The following is a 25,175-nucleotide window of genomic DNA, read 5'->3' as shown; positions in this document are numbered from 1 at the left end:
AAATGTTAGGAAGACATACTACCATATTCTTTATTGTTTTGGTTTGGTTTTTTTAAAAAAATTGTTATATCTCCAAAGGAAGTCATAGTTTAATATCTCAGGTTTCACAATATAATTGTACTGTGAATTCACAAGCAGGATGCTAAACCCTTTAAGAAACAAACACAGATGTATTGTGTGGAAATAAAGAAATACGTACAGGTTATAAATGAGTAGTTATGGATCCACTGAAGTGTATACTCCAATCAGACTAAATAAATGCAAAAAAAAAAAAAATCATTTCTGTCCATGCATTTTTAAATTATTTTCACCTTTTTCATTCTCAGCAGGCTCATTCAGTCTCTCTTCAGATGTATAAAAAGCAAAAATGCACATCAAAATGAGGAAAGCAATGTAAAAATTGAGTAAAGGAAAAAATTGCAAAATTCATTACATTCAAGTTGGAAGTTTTTTTCTTTGTTTCTACAACATACATAATAGTTAAAGGTCGCCAGAACTAAAGCTTCCAGTAACTTGCCATGCCCAGCTTTAAACCAGTAGGGGCCAGGAGAGCTCCCTACAGGTGATGAAATGCTAGTAAGAGTGATGGTATATGAACTGTGGGCTTCTTTCCTTTTGGTGGGCAAGACAGCCATTTTGGTACTAGTTGAGTGTGCAGTGAAAGTTCTACTAGAGTGGCTCTTCTTTACCACCATTTTCATGCTTTGAATTCACTTTCATCTGGAAGGGACTAAACCTGCAGTGTACTATGGAGGCTGAATACAAGTGAAAGAATGTATTTGGAAACCAAATTTCTGTCATGTTAAAGACAACAGGCCTCTATGTAATAGCTTAAATGGCCTCGACAAGCCAAGGAAGACATTTCATTGCCAGGTTAGGACAGATTTTTCAGCATGTTGTCAACATGGTATGCACCTAAAACAGCAACACATTGCACTCCTGAATGTCAACATTGAACCTTCTGTTCTTACCTGCCAAGAAGCAGCACTCTGGTATAAAAGGCTTCCCATTAATAGTTTGAAACAAGTAGGGTAATGTTCCATAAATTTTTTAGCCACTCTTGGTAATCTGAGATGCATAGAGAAAATACCTGATGTGAGCTGAGTGAAAGTGTAGCAGTACTTTTTTTTCTACTGTCAAAATTATACATGTCTGTATTATGAAATGCATTCCTGCTTCATTTCTCTACTACAGTATGCCAACTAATAGTATAATCTGTAACCAGTCTTAAATACTTAATATGCATTTGGACTGTAAGTCTTGTTATCTGAAATGTGCTGGAACTGGTGTGCCTTGCTCTTCAACCTGACATGTTTACAACAGAAAAAAAAATTACAGTATTTATTTTGTTGAGGGATTGTGCTGCAGAGGTCTGGGGAAAAACAGTATCAGTCATAACTTAGCAACTGGCTTTAGGTGCAGCCTTTACTATGCACTTTATTTCTACAGCTCCCTATTCTACGTTGAAATAATTTCCGATATAAAACATTAATAATGCTCTGCAAGTTGGGGTTGAGCTAAATGTGCTACAGACTAAGATAAAATACACTTGAGAAACAAGTCAAAAATAAAGAAAGTAGGACATTTCCATCTGTGGCAAGGCTTACCAGGAAGTTATTACTGCAAAGTGAAGTGTCCTACATAGCCTAGAACAGAAAATGGTCTGGGAAGGCATGTAATTAAAACTGAATGAGATGAACAATGGAAGAGAGACTTCCAGCAGGTGAAGAGCAAAAGGTCGAGAATCTGGGAAGCTGATAATCATTATCTCTGAGAAATTCTCACTGCAGAAGTGGAAAAGTATCTGGCAGTGGCAGCTCATCCTAAAGAAGAAAAAGGATTTGATCTAAGGGGAACTTCAGCTAGTGATGGTGACAGCTGCCCCCACTGCTGCCTTCATAGTTATTGACTAAATATGAAGATTGTTGCGTTAATGCCAACAGAAATGAGCTGAGCAGATTAATGCACACAAGGCACATCCAGGGAGCAAGTTTCTGGTTTAGATTCTTGAAAAGTTTACGTGAGACTCACTTTTGAGGAATTGAAGAGGTTGGTGGAATGGCTTTGCTGTGGAGCCTGGCAAAGGAGAAAGATCAGAGGGCTCCATGGTAACACGTATGCCTGAGCTTGTGTTTGGATGAAAAGATCAAAGAGGCTGTGAAATGCCAAATATAGGCACTCACCCTCTAGACTTCAGATCTCATTCCTTCTAGGGCAATTTCAATATTAGAACACTAGGCAGATAAAAAGAAATCTCTCAGTCTAAAACTGACAATCTTGGATGAATAAATTCACCTTGGCAGCAGAATGCAAGGATATTTGAATGTAATAAGAAAAATGGCTGCAGAATGCCCAAAGGTATGAGTGATGTTACTATGCTGTGCATTGATAAGGCTTTGATTGTGGGCAAGAAGATAGCAAGTATAAAGTTAGTTTAGTATTCAATGTACAGTGAACAAAATGAAGGACACACATAGCAATCTGTCATAAAATGGAATATATAGTGAATTGTAGAAAGGCCTATTTCCCTTTTTTCTTTTTGTTCCTGGCTATAAAAGTATGAGAAATCCTATTCTTACCTTTCACGTCTCAGTCACATTTTCTTCTTGCACTAGGCTGCCTGAATCAGGCAATCATGGCTTTTAAGTTTCTTTCAGCTTTAAAGTCATGTTTTTAAGAACATGAATGTGTAGCATGATTTCTTGCTGGTCTTTGAACTCTCACCACTGTAATAATATTAACTGCTTATCTCAGGCTCATGATGTGCCTTCCCATATTTGTGAAAGACAAGACCAGTTCAAGAACTGTAGGCACAGTCAAAAAAATAATAATGTGGAAGCAAGAATGCATAAAAGAAGGATAGCACCGTTCAGTGCTGCGTACTGCACTAAAGCCACACACCGCGCTGCATACTACTGATGTGTAGCATTTTCCAGCTCAGGTGGTATACTGAGAAATATGGTAATTAGTTTCTCACAGATTCCGTGATTAAAAGAGTAAATAGTTCTTACAGGGAAATCTTACCTTCTGTGGCTTTAGTAAGCATTGTATGAAATAAAGACCAGTACTTGACTACAGCAGTCAAAGGACGGAAGTAATTCGCAACAAAGTAATTTGGTACCATTTCCAAACATAATGCAGAAAATAGAAAAGGACACTAATTGGACAATATATGCTCCCCAGGGAGTTGGAAAGGGAAGCTGTGCATGAAAATAAAATAAGTTCTTGGAACTGAGGCATGAGACTGAAGGTCATGAATAGGCTAGCAGTCACATTCATGCACAAGGAACTTCAGTATGTTTGTTTTGGTCTCCTGCATAAATGGAATATCTCGGCTTGCCAAGTCCAATATGTAAAAAGAGCCACAATTAGGGACAGAAACACACTGGAAGAAACCCCATTATCTTGAAATGTACTTAACTTCAAAAAATAAGTTTCCTCACTTGAATACCCTGGCTTGAAGTATGGTTTCTGATTTTTAAACATTCTTTTCTCTTGCCTGTTGCTAAGTGAAAGTCTTACATAAACAAAGGAAATCAACTGTGCTAAAAGGATGGAAATGACTGTATGCAAAAAGCTGTCAAATCTACAGAGTAAGCAAACTAGAAGAAAACATTTCTTAACTTAATCCTTTCAGTTACAGCAATGCTGTGCAGTACTCATGCTGTTCAGAGAAAGTTACTGTTGTGGGTTACAGCTGTTAGGATTAATTCTCTCATTTTAAGAAAAAGAGTTTCTGTAGCCTCAGTGATATGCTTGGGGCTTTTGGGGGGCTTTTTTTTGGTTTTGCTTTTCTTTTCCAATAGGAGCAATTTTGATGATAAATATCAGCATGAAATGTCTAGCACACTGTGAGGACCTGCAGGGTCATGTTCTAGTTACTTTAAGAGACTAAGGTGTTGTTCAGCTTCCCACTACATAGTCACAGGAGAGGGATAGAAAACTCCTGAGAGCAGACAGGTCATATGTGGGCATGAAATCACCCTTTGGATGCTTTTTTCTCTATGTTGCAGCTATGGGCAGGCTATACTTCAAAACAAGGAGCTTCAGCTGAACACCTAGGCTGACAAATCAAGACTCTGTTACTGGAAGAGCTAATCTTAAAGACAAGCTTTATGACCAGAAGCTTTACCTCTCTCTATACTGTGACCAAAATGCATGCGTGGATATAAGCATGGTCTCTCTTGGTCTCATGTACCAAATCTACTTCAATTACAGAAATTCTATCTGCTTATTCATATTAAATGGATATATAGCTCTTGGTTTAAATAAATGTCAGTAGACAATAAAAAAAATGGTTTGTGTCACAGTTCTCAAATTATGATCTTCAGGCAGTTAACAAGTTAGAGACGCTAGCTGTTCTGGTACAAGCAGCTTATGTAGATTAAATGTGACCCCAGATTCTGCTGCTAGTAATACAAGGGACATTGAGCACTCAGGAGTACAGGTGTTCTGCATATTTATTGAATAGTAAAGACCCAAGAGACACTCATATTAAGATATCCTTTTTTCAAAAATTTTGAGGATTCCTATGATTACAGTAAAATCTAGTCCAGTAAGAGGGAATGAGTATAGAATGCTACAGAATTTAGCACAAATAAATATGCTTCCTTTGAAATGGTGAATTAGATGTGAAGCAGGATCTGGTCACACTTCAAAGAATAATATGCAGAGCTGAAGATCCATCTGTTTGCTCTTGCTATCGCTATTGAGGCTGCTGTATGTTAAGCAGTCTTTTGAGTACTTCAAAGCATGTTTGAAGTCTTTGCTATGCCTATCCCATGCACAGAAAAAAAAGCAAAAGTGCCTTAACAATATGAGTAGCTGGTGTTTTTTGTTCATTTTAGTTGTAAGTCAAAACAATTTGTTCCTGCTATGTATCATTTCTGGACCTTTTTTTTTTTAGCTATGATAGCGAGGGTCGTCTAACAAATGTTACATTCCCAACTGGAGTCGTCACTAACCTTCATGGGGAAATGGACAGGGCCATTACAGTGGACATTGAGTCATCCAGCAGAGAGGAAGATGTCAGCATCACTTCCAACTTATCATCAGTCGATTCTTTCTATACTATGGTTCAAGGTACTGTAACCAGAAGATTTGTCAGCAGATACCAGCCTGAAAATTGTTTTCTTGTGGTACAAGCAGCTCCAAGTGAAGTGAAACTTTAGGGGCATAGTGTCTGGAGGATGGAATGGTACATACACAGTTTTACACCTATAAAGAAACAACTGTTCAGGAAAATCAGAAGTTGCAACAAAAATAGCATTACGTTTTCTAACCAAATAGCTTTTGTAAGCAGCTATGGGAAATAGAATACTTACTTTTTAATAAAAAGGAATCTTGGAAAGAAGAGATGGATTGAAAGGGAAATAGGTACAAAAACAGTATGAAGTGATATTTTAGCTTAAAAATAGCATGTAATATCCCAGCAACCTCATGCTTGCAAAAGTGAGTAGTCACAGTATGCTTAGGATTAGGCCAAAAATGCCTGATGAAATAGCAGAGAATGTGTTTTGTTCCAGTCCAAAGAATATACTATGAAGATGAGATTTTCTTAGGTGTTTAAGTAACTTTGATGATAGATCAACATTTTTGCTCCTCTGGGATACACTTATTCTTACAATCTCACCTGGCTCTTTATTACCATTGGGTCAGCTACATAAAGTCAAGATACACATATTGCATAAAGTGTCCGGTGCAAAGGCAGGGTCTTAACCCATGTAGGTAACCTGTAATTCTCTTTTTGGCTTTTTTAGATCAGTTAAGAAACAGCTACCAGATTGGTTATGATGGCTCACTGAGAATCCTGTACGCCAGCGGCCTGGACTCACACTACCAGACAGAACCGCATGTCTTGGCTGGCACTGCCAACCCAACCATGGCAAAGAGAAACATGACCCTCCCGGGGGAGAATGGGCAGAACCTGGTGGAGTGGCGGTTCCGGAAAGAGCAAGCCCAAGGAAAAGTCAATGTCTTTGGCCGAAAGCTTAGGGTAAGCACACAAGTGTGAGTGGTATCTACTGCAGTCTCGTTAAGGAATGAGGAAATGTAAATACCTTCCTGTAGGTATTGCGATCCAGCAACCACAGAATATTTACTGTAGACAAACTGACTGTAGATCTGGAAGTACATGTTTTTATTACTTTATTTATTGGCTGTTTTATTTATTAATTGCTCTTTTCTGTGTGTTGTGGTTTAACCCCAGGCAGCAGCCAAGCCCCACACAGCTTCATGCTCACTCCCCCACCCACCAGCAGGATCGGGGATCGTTGGAACGGTAAAACCCAGAGAACTCATGGGTTGATATAAAGGCAGTTTAACAGGGAAATCAAAAGCCACACACACAAAAAAAGCAAAACAAGGAATGATTTCACTGCTTCCCATGGGCAGGCAGGTGTTGAGCCATCCCCAAGAGAGCAGTGCCCCATCACACAATAACAGTGACTAGGGAGGACAAAGCCATCACTCCAAACATCCCCCACTTTACATACTGAGCGTGATGTCACCTGGTCTGGAATATCCCTTTGGTCAGTTGGGGCCGCCTGTCCTGCCTGTGTCTCCCCCAGTCTGCTCTCCAGTGTGGCAGTCCCAAACACAGAAAAGGCCTTGGCTCTGTGGAAGCCCTGCCCAGCAATAATAAAAACATCTCTAGGTTATCAACCCTGTGTTCAGCACAAATCCAAAACATAGCCCTCTACTACCCTCTGTGAAGAAATACCCCAGCTAAAATCAGCACTCTATGGAATTTAAACTGTCGGGTTTAGCTTGGAATGCCTAAGAATAATTTTCTGCTTTCCTTCACTGTTTTTCTTTCTGGTACTGAATTCATGTAAGTGATTCAGAATCCTGTTTTAAATTATTCTACCATAAGTTAGCACAATCCCTGATGGGGGTTTTTTTGGTTTTTTTGGTTGGTTGGTTGGGTTTTTTTGGAGGTTTTTGTTGGTTTTTTTAAATGAAAATTGTACTAAGACTTACGGTAAAAACAGTATAACTGTGTGTGCATGAGTATGGCATATTCCTCTAACATATGTCTTTACCATTTTGTTGGCATTTCTTCTTCCTATATAGTGAGTGAAATACAAGTAGGAAGCAAAATAAGATTTATGACAGCCATTTGGTAAAGACAACACAGATTAAGCATTTAAAATTGTGTTGCCAGGAGACCATTTCAAGACCACATCAAAGCTCTGACTTACTATTAGAACTGAACTCAATTCTTTAAAATAAGGCCTAGGCAGTGTATTAAATGAAGGTAAGTAATTTCAGACCACTTGACTTCTTGCCATATGAAATCTTAAAATATTTTGTATCTTCCATCAGGACAAGAAAGAAGGGGATGCTGTTATGCAGGTTATAGTCCTCTCTACCACTTGCTCTACAAGTGGAATGTATTTTTTTCAAAGAAGGAAGAACGATTTTGCTCAGTAACAGCTGGGTAGGAACAATATATTAGTAACTACCTATGCCAGCTATCTTCTATTGATAAGGAAGAGGAAAGGGAAGCCATAATTCTGCAGCTCATCCTCGTGGTTCTGGTTCACAGGCGTGTCATTTTATACCACAGTGGTATAATACACCTGCCAAGACATTTGTGAAAGAAGCCCAAGAGAGGTTTGGCAGTGAAATAAACCACCATGAGTACAGTTCTCAGAAGTGACGCTAAGTTTTGGCATTCAAGTGCAGAGGAGGTAAAAGTTAAAAAGAGAAGGTAAAAATGTCACAGACAACTTTAACTTAGAAGAATTAGCAAAACAAAACAAAAAGAAAAAAAAGGGAAATATTTAACAAGATGGGAGAGAAAATGAGAGATAACAGATTAGGATAAAATAATACTAATTAAAAGTGAACATAGAAATAGGAGAAGTAGGGCAGGGGGAGAATGAGCTAATAAGAGACACATGCCTCAAAATAAAAAGGAAATAAACTTGTCAGCAATGAAAATGGAAAAAAAAAAAAGGAATGTTTTGTGAAATTGATTTACATGGAAAGATATTACTGAAATGTCACTTGGGGGTGGATGGGGGGATATAGGAAAGCAGAAAAAGAAAACGAGAGAAAGAATAACAGGAATAAATTATGGAGCTCATCATTTCCATGTACAGACAGATATGTCACCAACCTTTTTCTGCAAAGAAGACAAATGTAGACAAAAAACAGTGACAAAATGTACTGCCAGTAAAGGTACTCATCTCTGTGACACTCACTGTGTTATATATATGCAGTATCTAATGTTAAAAAGTGTGCTGTCAGGTACTCTCTTGGTTTTCTATCTTGTATTAGTTCTACCTAGTACTAGTAACCTTTCTAAAGAAATTAATTAGAATTATGTTGCCCTTCATTAACCAAACAGTCTTCAGTCAATCTTGCTTTTGTTCTGACTTGGTTTGTAACTGTTCAATAAGCTAGTTCTCTGCAGCTGTATGTTTGGTCTATAAGCTGGTCATAGGCAAAGGTCCTGCCAGTCCTCTGCATGAAAGAGCCTTTTTAGGGCCTTTGTACTGAGGGTCTCACAAAGGTCTCAGATAAAGAAGCTGGTATGAACTCTGTCTCAAGGAATACACTCAGAGTAGACAGGTAACACAGACAGGGGAGTCTCTTCTTGAGACCTGACATACTCCAAGCTATGCAGAGGTCTCCAGTTTTCACTTACCTCTTGAATCTCTCTGTAAGACACAGCAATTCCTACTGCTACCAGAGGAATCACAGACAGATTTCATACTTCTCACTGGAAAGAAAACCAGGAATTAAAGGAGAGGAGGATAGATAGAGATGTAAATTACTGAAACATATCAGGACAGTAGGTAAGGACTGTCAAAATATTCAGTTTTGTGTCATTAAGTGTTTCTTCACTGGAAATTTCCTTGAGTACAGTTTTTTATCACAATGAAATCCAGAAGTTTAAAATGTATTTGGAGTATGGTTATCTTGGACACAATAAAAACATTCAACTTTTCCTCTAAAAGTGTTTTGCTAGCAGAGATGTTTTTAAGAAGCACTTTAGAGGAAGGCACTGCTTTAGCTGAGATGTGTTATTCCAGCCCTACACTGCCCAGTGAAACGAGCTATATTGCCAAAACTCATAGTTACTCTAATTGCCTTCTCTATTGTGAGATTAGGCAAGCACAGCCAAAATTTCACCAGAAGCTTACATGCCTGAATGCAAGAGCTCTGCCAGCAAACTCTGAAAGCATGAAACTGGCTGGAACAAGAGGTCTTTTCTTTCCTTCTCTCATATCCTGCCCTTACCCCGACCAGACAGATGGAAAGTGAGAAGGCAAGGGATGTTATCATCCCAGTTAGCAGCTAGGGCAGTGAGACAGCGCATTAAGTACTTTGTTGCAATTTACACAGGAAGGATGTGCTTAGCCAAGAAATTAACCACAATTGCTTGGACATCTGCCTCAGCCATAAAACCACCCTTCTTTCTTTTCCAGTTCAGAAATCAGAAGTGTCCATTTTAACTTCAGTGTCTAATCCTAAGTGGACAAAAAAAATTACAAAAGTCATAATTAAATGTAAAATAAGGAAGGGGAGATGGAGAGAAAGGGAAGGGAAAAAAATCAGAGAAGGAAGACAGGCAGGGACATGCAGAGATGAGTGTAGGCATATGTGGTAGACACTGGGAGAAAAAAGTCAGAGATAAATAAAATTTAAGCATTAATTTAAGTGAATTTAAAGAAAAATGTAAAGAAAAATTCCCTGAAAATAAGGGAAAAAAAAAAAGAGTTGAATGGAAGTACTTCACAGCTAAGTTTAACCTACTTCTAGAATCAGTCTTGTAGCATTCATTTTTCAGATTATATTTAAATAACTTTTGATGGTTCATTAAATAGGTAAAACAGCTATTCTGCATCTCCTAGACTTCATGTTCTTTACTTAGGAGATTATGTGAAAGTGTGGGGTTTTTTCCTAAATTGATAGTGCAGATTCTTGTCATGCCAGTGATTTCATATTAACAAAGAGAAAGTTATTGTACATAAATAGAGAGACAGACTGAGCAAAACAGAGCATTTGGAGGAACTTTTTTCCTATTTGCCTATGACCTATCACCAGCACTTTAATATTTTTATACTAATAATAAAGGATCTAATTTATATTGATCTTTTAGAAGCTTATCAGCCTCAGGGTATAAGTACCAACATCCATAGCATATGGAGTTTTGAACATTCAGCCTGAAAAATGCCAAAATCTTCCAGTCATTTCTTTGGTGTATCCCTATCTATTCTCTTGTTCTTTTCTGAATGTTATTTAGCCATCTTTGTTCCCCCTTTGTAATGTATGTATGAGATATTTGAAAAGGAATTTTTAAAAAATTTCTAATACACAGAGCTCTCTGTCCATTTCTACACTACTTCCCACATGTTCACAAAATACAGTGTTGAAAGAATCTCAGTTATCATTTTTCCAGCCCTGGAACAACTTTTAAAGACACAGCAGATACAGAAATGGTTTACAGATGAACAAAGAAATCCTGGAGGCCTGTTGGAGAACACTAAAGCACAATTCAGTGCTGAGGGGAATGGAGAAGTGCAAAGACACTGATATAGGAAAAGAAAAACAGACATTTTCCTTTAATAAATTCAAAATTGAGAGTTAATTCAATGAAACTGAAAGTTGGCATATTTTGAACACTAAAGGGAGATGGGGATGAATTCCAGTGTAAAAGTCTTACATAGAAATGACTATCCATCACTGTAGTTTGCATTTATCAATAAAAAGGTTTTCAACATAAATGTATCTATGCTAAGGCTTTATTTTCAAATCAAAATTCCTTTAAACTTCAAAGCATTTCTAACTGCTTTTCAGTGGGTCAGTAGTCTTCCAGTAATTTATGGCTTTAAGTGGTCAGTTAACTAGGAGAAAGATATAATCCTCTACTAAGGATTTCAGCCTTATAAATACATTGCAGCAGTGGATGGTATACTGAGTTAAATTTCCATTTGATATAGACAGGGAATGCCTATATTCTAAAAAGTGTTTAACCTTAATTTTAAGATCTAACATGCTTTTGAAGATCTTAAACTTGTATTTACTATTTTGAAAAATACTTGCTGTGAAGGACTGAGATTCAGTTCTTTCCTTCAGTTCTTTCTGAGCGTGATTGGTATGAATTGGAAAAGCAGTTTCTGGGAATATATTTTGACAATAATTTGCTAGATATACTTCAGACTGCCTACAAAAGAAGTAGTTTGTTCATTGAAATGACCCCATTTATTACAGAAGTTTTCAGTACACATCTTTCAGTATTTTCTTAACAGTTGTCTAAGAATCAAGAAAGAACAGATTGCAACGAATTCTGAGCCCTCTCTTCATATAATGAGACCTTCTAAGGTAGATACTAATATAGTGCCTTACAATTATATTAAGAAGCTGCTAAAATACTTTACACATACAGCAAATCAATCACTGTAAATGGTATTTAAAGAATAGCTAGCTTTGTGGAAATAACAGGTGGCTGGGGTTTGAACAGCATGATTTATTGTGTCATTTTGTTTGCTTTAAAAAGGTTAATGGCAGAAACCTCCTTTCAGTTGACTTTGATCGAACCACAAAGACAGAAAAGATCTACGATGACCACCGTAAATTCCTGCTGAGGATTGCCTACGACACGTCAGGGCACCCCACCCTGTGGCTCCCGAGCAGCAAGCTGATGGCTGTCAATGTTACCTATTCATCCACAGGGCAAATAGGCAGCATACAGCGAGGCACGACTAGTGAAAAAATAGAGTATGATGGACAGGGAAGGATAGTGTCTAGAGTGTTTGCTGATGGGAAAACCTGGAGTTACACATATTTGGAAAAGGTAAAGAACACTCAGATTTTTAAAAATGCTTGGAATGTGCTGAGATTCTGTAGCACCTCACTGCTGCATACAAAGCAAAAAAAATAGGTAGTAGAAACACATTGCAATTATTCTAAGTATCAACATGTGATTCCAAGGGGAATGTTTCATTCCACAGATATGTAATCATGCTGTAGCTAATTGCTAGGAATTGATGTGTTTTTAAATTATTTAGGCCACTGACTAACAAGAAGCATCTGCATTTACCTTTTATCTTAACACTTAAAATAAGATACAGGGACTGCCTGCAATTCAATTCAACTGAAAATAATTTGTTTGCAAATGCTCCACTGTTGTGAGCTTTTTTTACTACCAAGAAAAGCTCTTTTTTCTAAATAGTTACAGCTGTCAATTTGTACTTGCTATATCTTGTAGCTTCAAAATAAGGGATAGGCAAAAGATTAGGAATCAATATATATGTAACAATTGCTGAATGATAATTGCTGAATGATGCTTCTGGAAATATCTTTTATGCAGAAAGAGAATACATTTCTTTTAGGGGTTTAAATACATTTCTGTTGAAGATGTTGCTCAGCAAATACTGTTTACTAGTTACCACAGACATAATTTAATCAAGACCTATGATACAAAATAGCCACGCATTAGGAAAATGTCAGAATAACTCAAGTAGCACCTTTTGATATGAATAATCAAACAATTGTTTTGCCTATGTCTCAAAAGCTTACAGAACAAGAACACAGTATTCAGACATCTCAGGCTATTCAAATTCTTCAAAATCATCTCTAATTGTAGGAAAGAAATTGTATCTCCCATATGTTGTTCTCCTCATGAGTTAATGGCTCTAAGACAGTTTTACTTCTTCCCATATTAAACATGACTTATCTGAATCCATTGACAATCTGCTGTTTAGCTGTGAATGCTTGATAAAAGAGTGATACAGTCATAACAAGTAGCAAATTATGAATGTGGAACTACTAATTACAGAACCCCCTACAATTAAGCATACAAGTAAATTAGGCAGGGAGATGTTAACAACATGTAAGGTCAATGATAACTCAATTAAAGAGGAGATAATTTTCTCAAGTGGGAATGTCACATTTTTGTGAAGAAATAGTATCAGTATATGGTGGGAGGGGAGATACTGCACCATTTGTCACATGATAAAAATCTGTTCTTAATTTTCAGTCAATGGTTCTTCTGCTCCATAGCCAACGGCAGTATATCTTCGAATATGATTTGTTGGATCGGCTTTCTGCTGTCACCATGCCCAGTGTTGCTCGTCATACCATGCAGACTATCCGCTCCATCGGCTATTACCGGAATATATACAACCCCCCGGAAAGCAATGCTTCTGTTATAATGGACTACAATGAAGAAGGGCAGCTCCTTCAAACTGCTTTCCTGGGGACGAGCCGAAGAGTATTATTCAAGTACAGACGGCAGACCAAGCTCTCAGAAATTTTATATGATAGTACAAGAGTTAGTTTTACTTATGATGAGACAGCAGGAGTCCTGAAAACAGTAAACCTCCAAAGCGATGGTTTTATCTGCACCATTAGATACAGACAAATTGGCCCGTTGATTGACAGACAGATTTTCCGCTTTAGTGAAGACGGAATGGTAAACGCCCGATTTGACTACAGCTATGACAATAGCTTCAGAGTGACTAGCATGCAAGGTGTCATCAATGAAACCCCATTGCCTATTGATCTCTACCAGTTCGACGATATCTCTGGCAAAGTTGAACAGTTTGGAAAATTTGGAGTTATATATTATGATATTAACCAGATCATTTCAACAGCTGTAATGACGTACACAAAACACTTCGATGCACATGGGCGCATCAAGGAAATTCAGTATGAGATATTTCGGTCCTTAATGTATTGGATTACAATTCAGTATGATAACATGGGACGAGTGACGAAAAGAGAAATTAAGATTGGGCCATTTGCCAACACCACAAAATACGCTTACGAATATGATGTAGATGGTCAGCTCCAGACAGTTTATCTGAATGAAAAAATAATGTGGCGATACAACTATGACCTGAATGGCAACCTGCACCTGCTCAACCCCAGCAGCAGCGCCCGTCTGACACCGCTTCGGTACGACCTGAGAGACAGAATAACTCGACTAGGAGATGTACAGTACAGGTTAGATGAGGATGGATTTCTGCGTCAGAGGGGTACTGAAATCTTTGAATACAGTTCCAAGGGCCTTCTTACTCGAGTTTATAGCAAAGGCAGTGGGTGGACAGTGATTTACCGTTATGATGGACTTGGACGACGAGTTTCCAGTAAAACCAGCCTTGGGCAGCATCTCCAGTTCTTTTACGCAGACCTTACTTACCCAACCAGGATAACTCATGTATATAACCACTCCAGTTCTGAAATCACATCTCTATACTATGATCTGCAAGGACACCTTTTTGCCATGGAAATTAGCAGTGGAGATGAGTTTTACATTGCATCAGATAATACAGGGACACCACTGGCTGTTTTCAGTAGCAATGGTCTCATGCTTAAACAAATTCAATACACTGCCTATGGAGAGATCTATTTTGACTCTAACCTTGACTTCCAGCTGGTAATTGGATTCCATGGAGGCTTATATGACCCACTGACCAAACTAGTCCACTTTGGAGAAAGAGATTATGACATACTGGCAGGCCGGTGGACAACACCTGATATTGAAATCTGGAAGAGAATTGGGAAGGATCCAGCTCCTTTTAATTTGTACATGTTTAGAAATAACAACCCAGCCAGTAAAATACACGATGTGAAGGATTATATCACAGGTAAGAGAAGGTTACTTGATTGCAGCTTGGGGATGCTGGATCTACAGGCATCCAGTTTAGAGGGAGTGAGACTGTAGATAGCAAGGCCAGGAAGGGTCCTTCTGTGATCAATTCACACACCAGCATCACAGAAAATATTCACTGGAAGTTTGTTTATATTTTCCAGGGTAGACTTTTGCAAGGCTGCTAATGTAAATTGCTCAATAACCTCCAGGGTTAGCACAAAGTAATGAGTACACAGCCAGGTGCTGGGAAGGAGGAGTAGGATAGTACAGAAAAAGGAGTGAACTTCTCTTTTGGCAAAAAAAAAAGGTGCTAATGTGCTAATTTTCATATCTCAGTTCTTGGAGAACCTATATACTTTTTGTTGTTCTAGAGTTAGTGATGTGTAGTGTTTTCCATTATCTTACATACCAAAAATCTGACTGCACAACACCAGAATTTTTGGGAAAAATTATGGCTCTGATAGACTGGATTTTTTTTTTTATTTGCATTAGATGTAAATAATCAAAAAAATTAGATGTTGCCATTCTACAGGGAGGGCTCAGCCCCACTTACTTAGAAGCTGTGAGACTACCACTTAAAAGAGCATCTTGGGAATCAAGTGGGTTTGCATTCATTTAACAAAGAGCAGCTATTAAAGTGGGTTGATAACAGGCTGCCTGGGAGTAAGAATAAAAACAGATCTCTGAATCTGTCCTCTTTCAGCAGCATGTGCTGTAGGGCATGCAGTCGGAATCAGATTCTTCGTGGCATTGCACATTGCTTCATGCACTTAGTTGAGAAATTGCCCTCAAAATACAGTTATGATTCTTTTCTTAACATCTTTGATGTCTGAAATGCACAGGCACACACTGCTTATATAAGGTGATTATTACAATTGGTAATTTGGCTGACGGGCAGTTTTAGATGCAGCGCCTCATGAGGCATATCATTTATTTGAAAATGTTGGAAATTATTTTCAGATAAACATTTTTTGTTCTTTTAATTTTTGGAAAAATCTGCTTCCTTATTCCACATATTGTAAGCTTTCTTAAATAAAATTATTAGACATGGTAAGGAGCACTCTGCCAACCTCTAAGTTTGGTATTTGTGGAAGATAGTGTAAAAAAACCAGAAACAAGGCAGAGCACTCATTCTTGCCAAACAATTGTTAGCTGATTGTTGGCACCCCTAATTTATTGTTTAAAGAACATAAAATGTATCATAAATAATGTTATCTAATGATAATTTGGTATCCTGTCTGCTTACTGATGCATTTCATTAGCTTTTCATTTAATCGACCCCACATCATCTTGAAGAGGAGCAGATTTCTCTTGATTCAACAAAAAATATCTGCCAAATCATTTAAAAGGTAATTGGCCATATAGGTGCTATTTCAGGAGTAGTTTGAAGTCATTACAATAACACACTCCAGAAGGACAGGATGTGCTCTACAGTACTTTTTGGGGGGCTTTGTTTTAAAGTATTGATGAGGAAGGTGTGACATAAAGCATGTTTAACCTGACCATGAAATTCCAGTTAGTTTAGGCTGTCTGACAAGGAAATGTCCCCTTAACTGAGCTGCCATAATTGTTGTGGAAGCCATGGAGACCATCAGACTTGCCAAACCCTGCAATACCTTTCAACTGAGCCTACTGCAATTCTTATATAGAACAGACTTTTTTTTTTTTTAAGTTTAGAACTGTAAGTTTCCTGTATAGGCTTGCTGTTTCCATACAAAAGGAAATCAATTATGGCAAAAGCTATTATATGTAAAAATGGTATGATTGCAAAATACAGAACAATTCTAATATTTTTCTCTCTTTTTTTCTTATAATTATTCCCTTTCAGATGTTAACAGCTGGCTAGTGACATTTGGCTTTCATCTGCACAATGCCATCCCTGGTTTCCCTGTTCCGAAATTTGATTTAACAGAACCTTCTTATGAACTTGTGAAGAGCCAGCAATGGGAAGACATACCAGTAAGAAACAAAAATGAACATACAAATTGAACAAGTTAGAATGTTCTCTTCTATTCAGATCTTATTAGGCATGGATAATTCTGACAGCCAGGTTTATTAGCTAAGTTCAATCCGAACTCAGAACCTTTATCTAGTTTCAAAAGAATTTAAGGAATTACTGCTGGAGGATTTTTTTACAGATTTGCTAAGTTAGGTACTATTTTATAGCTTTGGTTTGCTTTTAGCAATAATAAAAAATTTAAAGGACAATAATCAATGAAAACAAGTTCAAGATGCTTTAAAGAAGTCTAATTTTCATAGCAGAAACTACAAAGATTATATTTCTATTAACATTCTGCCTGAAGACAGTAACCGAACACTGTAGTAAAAAAGAGTAGTAGTAAATAAACAGAAGAGGGGATACACACACACAAGGCACCATTATAATTTTACTTCTTTTTTAATATTAACTATGCATTATGGACACCATGTGTTATATGTAAAGATAAAATACAGAAACTGAAATTACCTCAGGTAAAATCTAATATATTACATAAAACTCAGGTGCTATGAAGTTCTCTGAAAGCAAAAAAATGAACTTTGATCCTGAACACTTGCTACTGTTTTAAATAACGGAAGAAATGCTATTAAAGAAAACTTTTAAGAAAAGAAAAAAGTCTACTATTTAAGAAAATTCTATTTACAAATTAGGTTACTCAAAGATCAAAGACTTATGCCCTCAGAAATCCTATGGTTTTCGGTTCAGAAGGAAGAGTTAAGAGACATTAAAATGAGTGATCCCATTCTAAGCAGTCAAAGAAACATCTTTTTTTACAAGAATCATGATAGAGAATGTTACAAGAATTAAAGATGATACAAACTTAAAAAATCCTAAAACCTAATGTAGACCAAAAGTCCTTAGAACGGTGGTCCAGCAGAAGGGAACATATCGAAGCTAACTTTGCATTCAGGAAGTTAGGTTAGTTAGTTAGGTTAATTAGTTAGTTAGTTAGTTTTTAACAGCAAGGAACTGAGTAATAGGGAAAGACTTTAGAGCACAGCGTGAGATTAGTGTCTCCCAGGAGCAACAAAAGCAGTGAAGGAGGAGCATGGCAAGCACTCTGGTTGTATTGGGAGATAAGAGACCAGTCATCAGGTACAGCTGTGAAGAGCTGTCAGAGGTTGTTTAGTTACGTCTCAAAGGCTAAAGAAGGAAATCATCCACTAACACCAGCAAAGACATACCAGGAACAGAAGTAGTCTGGTTAAAGAGATGAGAGCAGAGAGCTAGTTGCCAAAAATCTTTGGGAGAGAGCTCAATAATATGAGCAATGCCAGGAGCATGTGACATGACAGAGTGAGAAGCACACAATAGGAAAACAAAGATTGAAAATTCTCAGGTAGGAAGAAGCTGCAACTCTGATATTCACTGGTGAACAAGCAAATGCAACCATGAGGCAGAAGTAAACACAAACGGCTTGGTATTTTGAAACGTTCTGGAGTGAGTGAGCTTTACTGAGCTCTGAGGATACAGGTTAAAAATAAACAAACTTTGTCATTATGAAGTTGCTATGGCATCTTGCTGCTCTCACTGATGGTTGCTGTCTACAATATATTTTGTGCTCCTCAATAGCTTTCATGCAGGATTTGCAACAGCTGAAATCCATGCTTGTTAGGAAATGCAGACCAAAATCTGCCACATTCAAGAAGAATGGAGAGTCCAAATTAATTCATAATTCCCTCAGGAGTTATCTCCTCCAGAAAGCTACCCAGTGGCAAAACAGAGAAGCCTTCGCAAACTTTTGCCAGGCTTTGATCAGCAGCAAGGCTGAATTAAGGTTTTATAAATCTTAATGACTCCTACTTGGTCTCCCATCCAGAAATTCAGGAAAACAAAACAGGCTTTTGACTCATTTGTCAGCAGTGAATCAAATGGTTTATACCAGTATTTTATTAAAAGGAAAAGGGGTCAATTAAGAGATAAACTGGATCATCATCAAAAACTAAGTATTCGTTTTCAAAAGTGCAGCCAAAGCTATTTAAATCTTTGTTTCCTGCTGAGGCAATTGCCAGGGCAGCTGTCTGCTCCCCACTTCTATCAGTACAGCACATTCACAGCTTGTTGCTGTTAAGAGCCAGGGTTAGACCGATGTGTCTGATCTGCACAGTTGTGAGGTCTCATCCCAACCACAGCTGACCCTGTAATTTGAGCTGTCCTACTATCTAGGTGCACTAGCTAACCATTCCTGCTAGCTGCTCCTGCTCTTTCAGCTGTCCAGGCTAACCACTGCTGACAGGTCCCATTCCCCAGCCATCCTCTCTTTACCAAGAGTGCATCTGGCATGGTAGGCTACACACAGCTCTTCCATGACATTCTGCTATCCTGGCTTTTCCATGAGACTGGCTTCTTGGTTCTTTTCATTCATTGCCCCTTGTTTTTGCTAGCTATGAATAAAATACTGCTGTATTCAGGGTTGCACCCATCTGAAGTTGTTAGGGGGAAACTCTTTCAGGCAGGAGGCTGATACTTGAAATTAAATGGAAGATTACAAGCTGGATTGGCCACAGTCTTTTCACACATCCCCTTTCATCAGTTTCTGCAAGTATTTGCAAGAAAGGGTATCAATCCCCAGTATTCCACCTCACTGGTCCATACCATCAGCTTACCTCTCTTTTGCTGTAAAGACTGTCATTATAGTTCAATTTCTCTCATTTCTTTAGCAGCTCGAGGGATTATGAGAGCCTCCCTGCAGTTTGGTCTCAGGCTGTGGCTACTTGAGAGACTCTTATCTCCTGACTCAGCGTAAAGAAAGGCTTGTTCCAGTTCTAAAGCACAGCTTCATGACCTGCAAAAATATCCTCAGTTTGACTGGACTCAAGGTAGACAGGAGTCATAATTGAACAAGCTCAGAGGAAGAGATGACACCATAGTAAGATGACACTGTAGTGAGACAGCTCTTACCTGTATTAACATGACATGGCCTGGCAATATGCGCTGACAGCCCGGAAAGTCAGTTGTGTCCTGGGCTGCATCAAAATCAGTGGCCAAAATCAGCGAGGGAGGGGGTTTTGTCCCTCTACTCTGCTTTTGTGAGACCTCAGCTGGAACACAGTATCCAGCCCTGGGGAAGGACAGAAGGACATAAACCTGTTCAAGCAAGTCCAGAGGAAGGCCACCCAGTTGTCATAGGGATGGAGCACCTCTCCTATGAGGAAAGAAATTAGGATTGTTCAGCCTGGAAAAGAGAAGGCTGTAACTTAATTGCAGCCTTCCAATACCTGAAGGAACATACAGGAAAGATGGGATAAGACTATTTTCAAGAATAGGTGGTGACAGGACTAGGGGGAACAGGTTCAAATTGAAAGAGAGTAGTTTTAGATTACATATTAGGACAAAATTCTTTACTGTGAGGGTGGTGAGGCCCTGGAACAAGCTGCCCAGGAAAGTTGTGGATGTCCCATCACTGAAGGTGTTCAAAGCCAGGTTGGATGGGGCTTTGAGCAACCTAGTCTAGTTGAAGGTGTCCCACAGCAAGGGGTTGGAACTAGATGATTTTCAAGGTCTCCTTCCAACCCAAACATTTCTGTGATTCTTGTGGTTATATATTGGCATTGCAGGTCTGTCCTGTGCAGCCCAGTAAGTGGCCTCTGAAGTTAAAGCTGATTTTTGTGCTGGTTCTCAGGGAGACAAAGAGTAAAAGCACTGAACATTTGCAAAATAGTCTTGTAACTCAGCAGAACAAGCAGTATGCAGATCTAATTAACTCCTTGGCACTGTCAGTTGTGCCATATCCTGTTGTTGTCCACGGGCAGCACACCAAGAAATCCTGGCTGTTTGGCATTTAGGGGGCTACAGATGGCTGGTAAAACTTCTGTCTGTTCTTGTTTACAGCCAATTTCTGGAGTGCAACAACAAGTGGCGAGACAAGCAAAGGCTTTCCTTTCCCTGGGAAAAATGGCAGAAGTGCAGGTCAGCAGACGGAAATCCAGTGGAGAAAAGTCGTGGCTGTGGTTTGCCACAGTGAAGTCTCTGATTGGCAAAGGGGTGATGCTCGCCGTCAATCAAGGCAAAGTGCAAACAAACGTGCTCAACATTGCTAATGAGGACTGCATAAAAGTGGCAGCTGTTTTGAACAACGCTTACTACCTAGAAAACTTGCATTTCACTGTGGAGGGAAAGGACACACACTATTTTATCAAGACCACCTCCCCTGAGAGTGACCTTGGGACACTGAGGCTGACAAGTGGGCGTAAGGCCCTGGAGAATGGCATCAATGTCACTGTTTCCCAGTCCACCACCGTGGTGAACGGCAGGACTCGTAGGTTTGCGGACGTTGAGATGCAATACGGTGCTCTAGCGCTGCACGTCCGCTATGGCATGACGCTTGATGAGGAAAAGGCCCGGATACTGGAGCAAGCCAGGCAAAGAGCTCTTTCCAGTGCCTGGGCCAGAGAACAACAGAGAGTAAGAGATGGAGAGGAAGGCGCCAGGTTGTGGACAGAAGGAGAAAAGAGGCAGTTGCTAAGTGCTGGAAAGGTACAAGGATACGATGGGTACTATGTACTCTCTGTAGAGCAATATCCAGAATTAGCAGACAGCGCTAACAATATACAGTTCCTCAGACAAAGTGAGATAGGAAAGAGGTAACACACTGGCTTAGCTCAGGCTGCCAAAGAGACTGTGTAACAGTGTCTTCTAAAAAGGAGACCAAACTGTTTTGCTGCATTACTACTTGAGCCTAAGCTTACATCTTTGCTCAGATTTTTTCTGTAGCACAATCCAGACTCTGTAAGAAAAAGAGCGCCTTCCAGAAGAATGATACTGCTAATGACAAAACTTTTTTTTCTCAATGACCTTAAAGGTGATCTGCTTTAAAGAATATGTTTACATATGCATATCGCTGCACTCAAGTTGGACTGAAAAATATTACAAAAAAAAAAAAAAAAAAAGAAGAAGAAAAAAGAAAATAAAAAGGCCTACAGATTTTGCAACAGGCTGTTTCTTTGAGGCACTGTATTTAATTAAGATACAGACCCATACAGTGTTTCCAAATAGTACTGAGTTGTTGACCTTTGCTTACGAGAAGTAGTCTCTCTCTCTCTTTCTCTCTTTCTCACTGCATAGGATGTGGTATATATCTGTTAATTTTAAAACATGGGGCAAAAATTACTGTTTATAGACAACCCAACTGCATTAAACTGTGCTGCTTTCTAAAAGGACATTGGCACAAGTGACTTATGCTACCATGGGAATTTAATAATGGATTTTACAATGCTGACATGGTTTGCCTTGGGGGGGAAATGGCAAGCAGAATCCTTGTTGCATACAAGCAAAGGAAACCCTGATTTTTTTGTAAATTATGTGAGACAAGTTGTTTATGGATTTTTATATGAATTACAATTTACTGTACATCAAATATTAGTCTCAGAGGAGTTAATTTATGTAAAGTGTTTAAAAAAGTTTATACTTAAAAATAAAATGATAAAAACATGTGCTGTGTGTGATTTTTTTTAAAGAAAAAAGGAATTGCACCTTTTATGTTATAACTGTACAGTATAAAGGATTATATTGTAGAGATATAACAGTGATGACTAATGTCCAAAAGTGTTAATATTTTTGTATTAGGTTTAAAGCTGTGCATCTATCACTCTGCTGATAGGATGGGACACTCCACAAAGTGGCTGGCTGAATCAGACCACAGCTCCCTCCCCTCCCTCTCCTGTCACCCAGGCTAGTGCCACTTCATCAGTCATTGTTAGAAGGCACAGTAACCAAATAAGTCTCATTTAGTATGATGGAAGACTTTAATAGGTTGGGGTTTCCTTGTCTTTTTCCAGCCCTAATGTAATAAATGGACATTTATTCATACCAGGTGGGGTTTCTGTTGGTTTTTTAGAAACTTTGTTTCACAATGGAGGAATAGTGTCTCAGGTGCTTGGCAAATTGTATGTAGAAGAAGAAGAAGAAGAAATGATGTAGTTTCATCCAGTTATGTCCACTTTGTCTTCTGTATGATACAGCTCTTTTAGGTGTTAATAACTCCAGATAGAAGAAACGTACCTCTGACCCGATGCTACAGAATTGCTCTTGAGGCAGGTGGGCTGTTCAGTAGGTTCATCTCCTGGCCTTCAGCTGGCAGATCAAATCTCATTACTGTGAACACAACCTGGGGATGGAGAGGAAGGTCCAGTTCTAGTGCCTAGTCTGCATCTCCAACCACTGCATAGATTTGGCATGCTCTGCTCCAAGGCCCAGTATATTTGCTGCAGGAAGAACTGAAGTGTGCAGCTGGTTCCTTACAGGAAGCCTGTTGGTGGCGTCTATGGCATCTGTTCTACATCTTGGCTGAAACCATTCTTAGAGCTTTAGTCTCATGAGCACTAAATTCAGCCACAAAAATAAATATTTTTAAGATGAGACAAAATTGGGGGTTTTGATGTTCATTGAAATATACACAGTATTTCTATCCATGTATTATAATGACAGAACATAGTAAGTGAACGTGTCTTAACTATGAATGGTTCAAGTGGATGTAATAAAAATAGTTTTCTAACTGCTTTGTATTCTGAGAGTCTATGGTATTACATACTCTAAATTGCACATTAGGATTGTTTGATAAACAGATTTGAATTTCTCCCAGCCAAGTCGCTACCGAATCTACAGTATCAGTGCTATTACTGTATGTGTGTATTTGGTAGAGCATACAGAAGTAATTACACATATAATGAATGCTAATCATCTATTAGAATTAAAGCACAGATTAGTTGTTAGTACTTTTACCCTTGAAGCTTGAGGGCCCTAAATTTAGAGAGGATGGTATGTCAGACCCCAGAGGCGTGTCATTGATCTACGTATTCTTTTTAAGAGATGTAAAATGCTAGGTGTTTGCAGTTCTGTTGGGTGGCTCTTCCACAGCACTGTATTTAGCATGCTGTAAGTGCTCTCTGTTGAAATAGGCTCATATTCTAAATTATGTCCAATGTTTCTGTTCTGTTTGAATATGAAAAGCTTGTATAACATGTCAACATTGAAATATATCTTCTACTTGGCGCATACCAGTCCCTTCTCCTTTGTTCTGGCACCAATAAACAACAAATTATAGTATCTATTGGTGATCATTTTAGATACAGTCAAATCAAGCCAATTAGTGGCCTTGTTAGTAGGTATAATGAGCCTATTTCTTGCTAAAAAAGACTTGTGATCTGGACATGCTCCTGCAGGAAATAGTGACCTTGGGGAATATAGAAACAAAAGATCTTTTTAAAGAAAAAAATATGCATAATTAAAGCAGCATATTACAAAAAATAAGAAAAAAAGAAAGGAGATTCTAAGTATTTTAGACAATGCCAGTCAAAATGCTATCCTGATATTTTGAGATGTATATTTCGTCTGATTTGTATTGTTCTTTTAATTTGCCTTCTTAACTTTATATGTGTCCTGAATTTTCCACAAATTGATAACTATAGATTGCATCTAGGCTTTCCAATAAAAGCCAACCCAACGTGTGTGTGTGTGTGTGTTTATATTTGGGTTTTTTTAATCTGTATGTCAGATATTGCATCTGTGCTGCCACTTTTCTCGTATTGAAGAAGCAAAGTGATCCCCTTGCACTGGTATTGATTCATTTGCTTCACAGTTGGCAGTATCTTTTTTTGACTCTACCCAATGGCTTCATCTGCTAACTCAGCAAAGTGAATTACTCCATGGGATCTCTCAGGGGGCCTACTTTAGAGAAAACATTAAATACACCTCACAAAGCCAAATCTTTCATAGATAAGGAAAGCCGAAGAACAAAAAAATCACTTAGAACTGTTTTCCCTCTTATCCTCCTGAGTAAAAATATGACAAAAAGTACTTGATTATGAAGAATTAGATTGGCATTAGCATTTACATATATACACAGAAGAGATCCTTCAATCTGCATTTAGGGCCCCTTTGCAGAAACTGCTGCCTTCAGCACTGCTCTTCGTCCAGAGACTGCTTTCATTTTAGTTGGAACAGGCAGACTACACCACACTCACTTTGCAGTGACAACCTTGAGTTGGTAACATGTTGATCCAGCACTAATCAGGTCACTGCTTAGCTAACTATGGCCTAATTTTTTTTATTTAAAAAAAAAGGGGGGGGTAATAAGAGATCTCTGTATGTTCACACTTGGGAGGTGAGAGATTTGCATTTGACAAGGGGGAAAAAAAAATGCCACTTGGCACTGCCACTCTTCTGAGGCATTTCTAAACTGATGGCTGAAAGGCTGTAAAAGAAAAAGCACTGCATAAAATAACAGTTAAAATTGTCTATGAGAGAATAGGTGCATTTGCAGAGAATCAGATGACAAAATGTTTGAATTCTGTTTTCAGAAAAAAACAAAGGAAAAAGCTGCTGACAGTGTTGATACCTTGGTATACTGCTATGTCCAGAAGGGCAAGCTATACACATGGCCAGCTTGAGAACCTTTAAGAAAAAGAGGAAGAAACTCATGCATAATTCCCTGGGGATGGCAAAGTAGAGGCACTTATTAGAAACAGCTTCTAAGCAGCTTATTAGAAGCTGCTTATTTGACACTTATTAGAAGCTGCCAGGGTTAAAAATAAGCCAAAGCACAGAGCATCATCCCACAGCATAAAC

At 38.5% G+C, this 25,175-nt stretch overlaps 1 protein-coding gene across 3 annotated transcripts in view; it reads left to right on the top strand.

The window, feature by feature from the left end:
• The window catches only part of TENM3 (teneurin transmembrane protein 3), a gene marked incomplete at its 5' end in the record, with an annotated part of 114,659 nt that extends 93,136 nt beyond the window's left edge, over positions 1 to 21,523 (top strand). For all 3 annotated transcript variants that reach the window (XM_083860883.1, XM_083860882.1, XM_083860881.1), the window contains 6 exons: positions 4,907 to 5,082; positions 5,760 to 5,995; positions 11,513 to 11,809; positions 12,995 to 14,606; positions 16,440 to 16,570; positions 20,442 to 21,523. In XM_083860883.1, coding sequence (XP_083717009.1) covers positions 4,907 to 5,082; positions 5,760 to 5,995; positions 11,513 to 11,809; positions 12,995 to 14,606; positions 16,440 to 16,570; positions 20,442 to 21,197 — 3,208 coding nt within the window. In that variant the 3' untranslated portion in view covers positions 21,198 to 21,523. The remainder of the gene's footprint in view (positions 1 to 4,906; positions 5,083 to 5,759; positions 5,996 to 11,512; positions 11,810 to 12,994; positions 14,607 to 16,439; positions 16,571 to 20,441) is intronic.
• Positions 21,524 to 25,175: the final 3,652 nt, after the last annotated feature.

The sequence above is a fragment of the Zosterops lateralis genome (genome assembly GCF_965231275.1).
Source record: "Zosterops lateralis genome assembly, chromosome: 5".
Classification (NCBI taxonomy): domain Eukaryota; kingdom Metazoa; phylum Chordata; class Aves; order Passeriformes; family Zosteropidae; genus Zosterops; species Zosterops lateralis.
The sequence above is the reverse complement of the archived record's forward strand: the minus strand, read 5'-3'. Positions and strand labels throughout refer to the sequence as shown.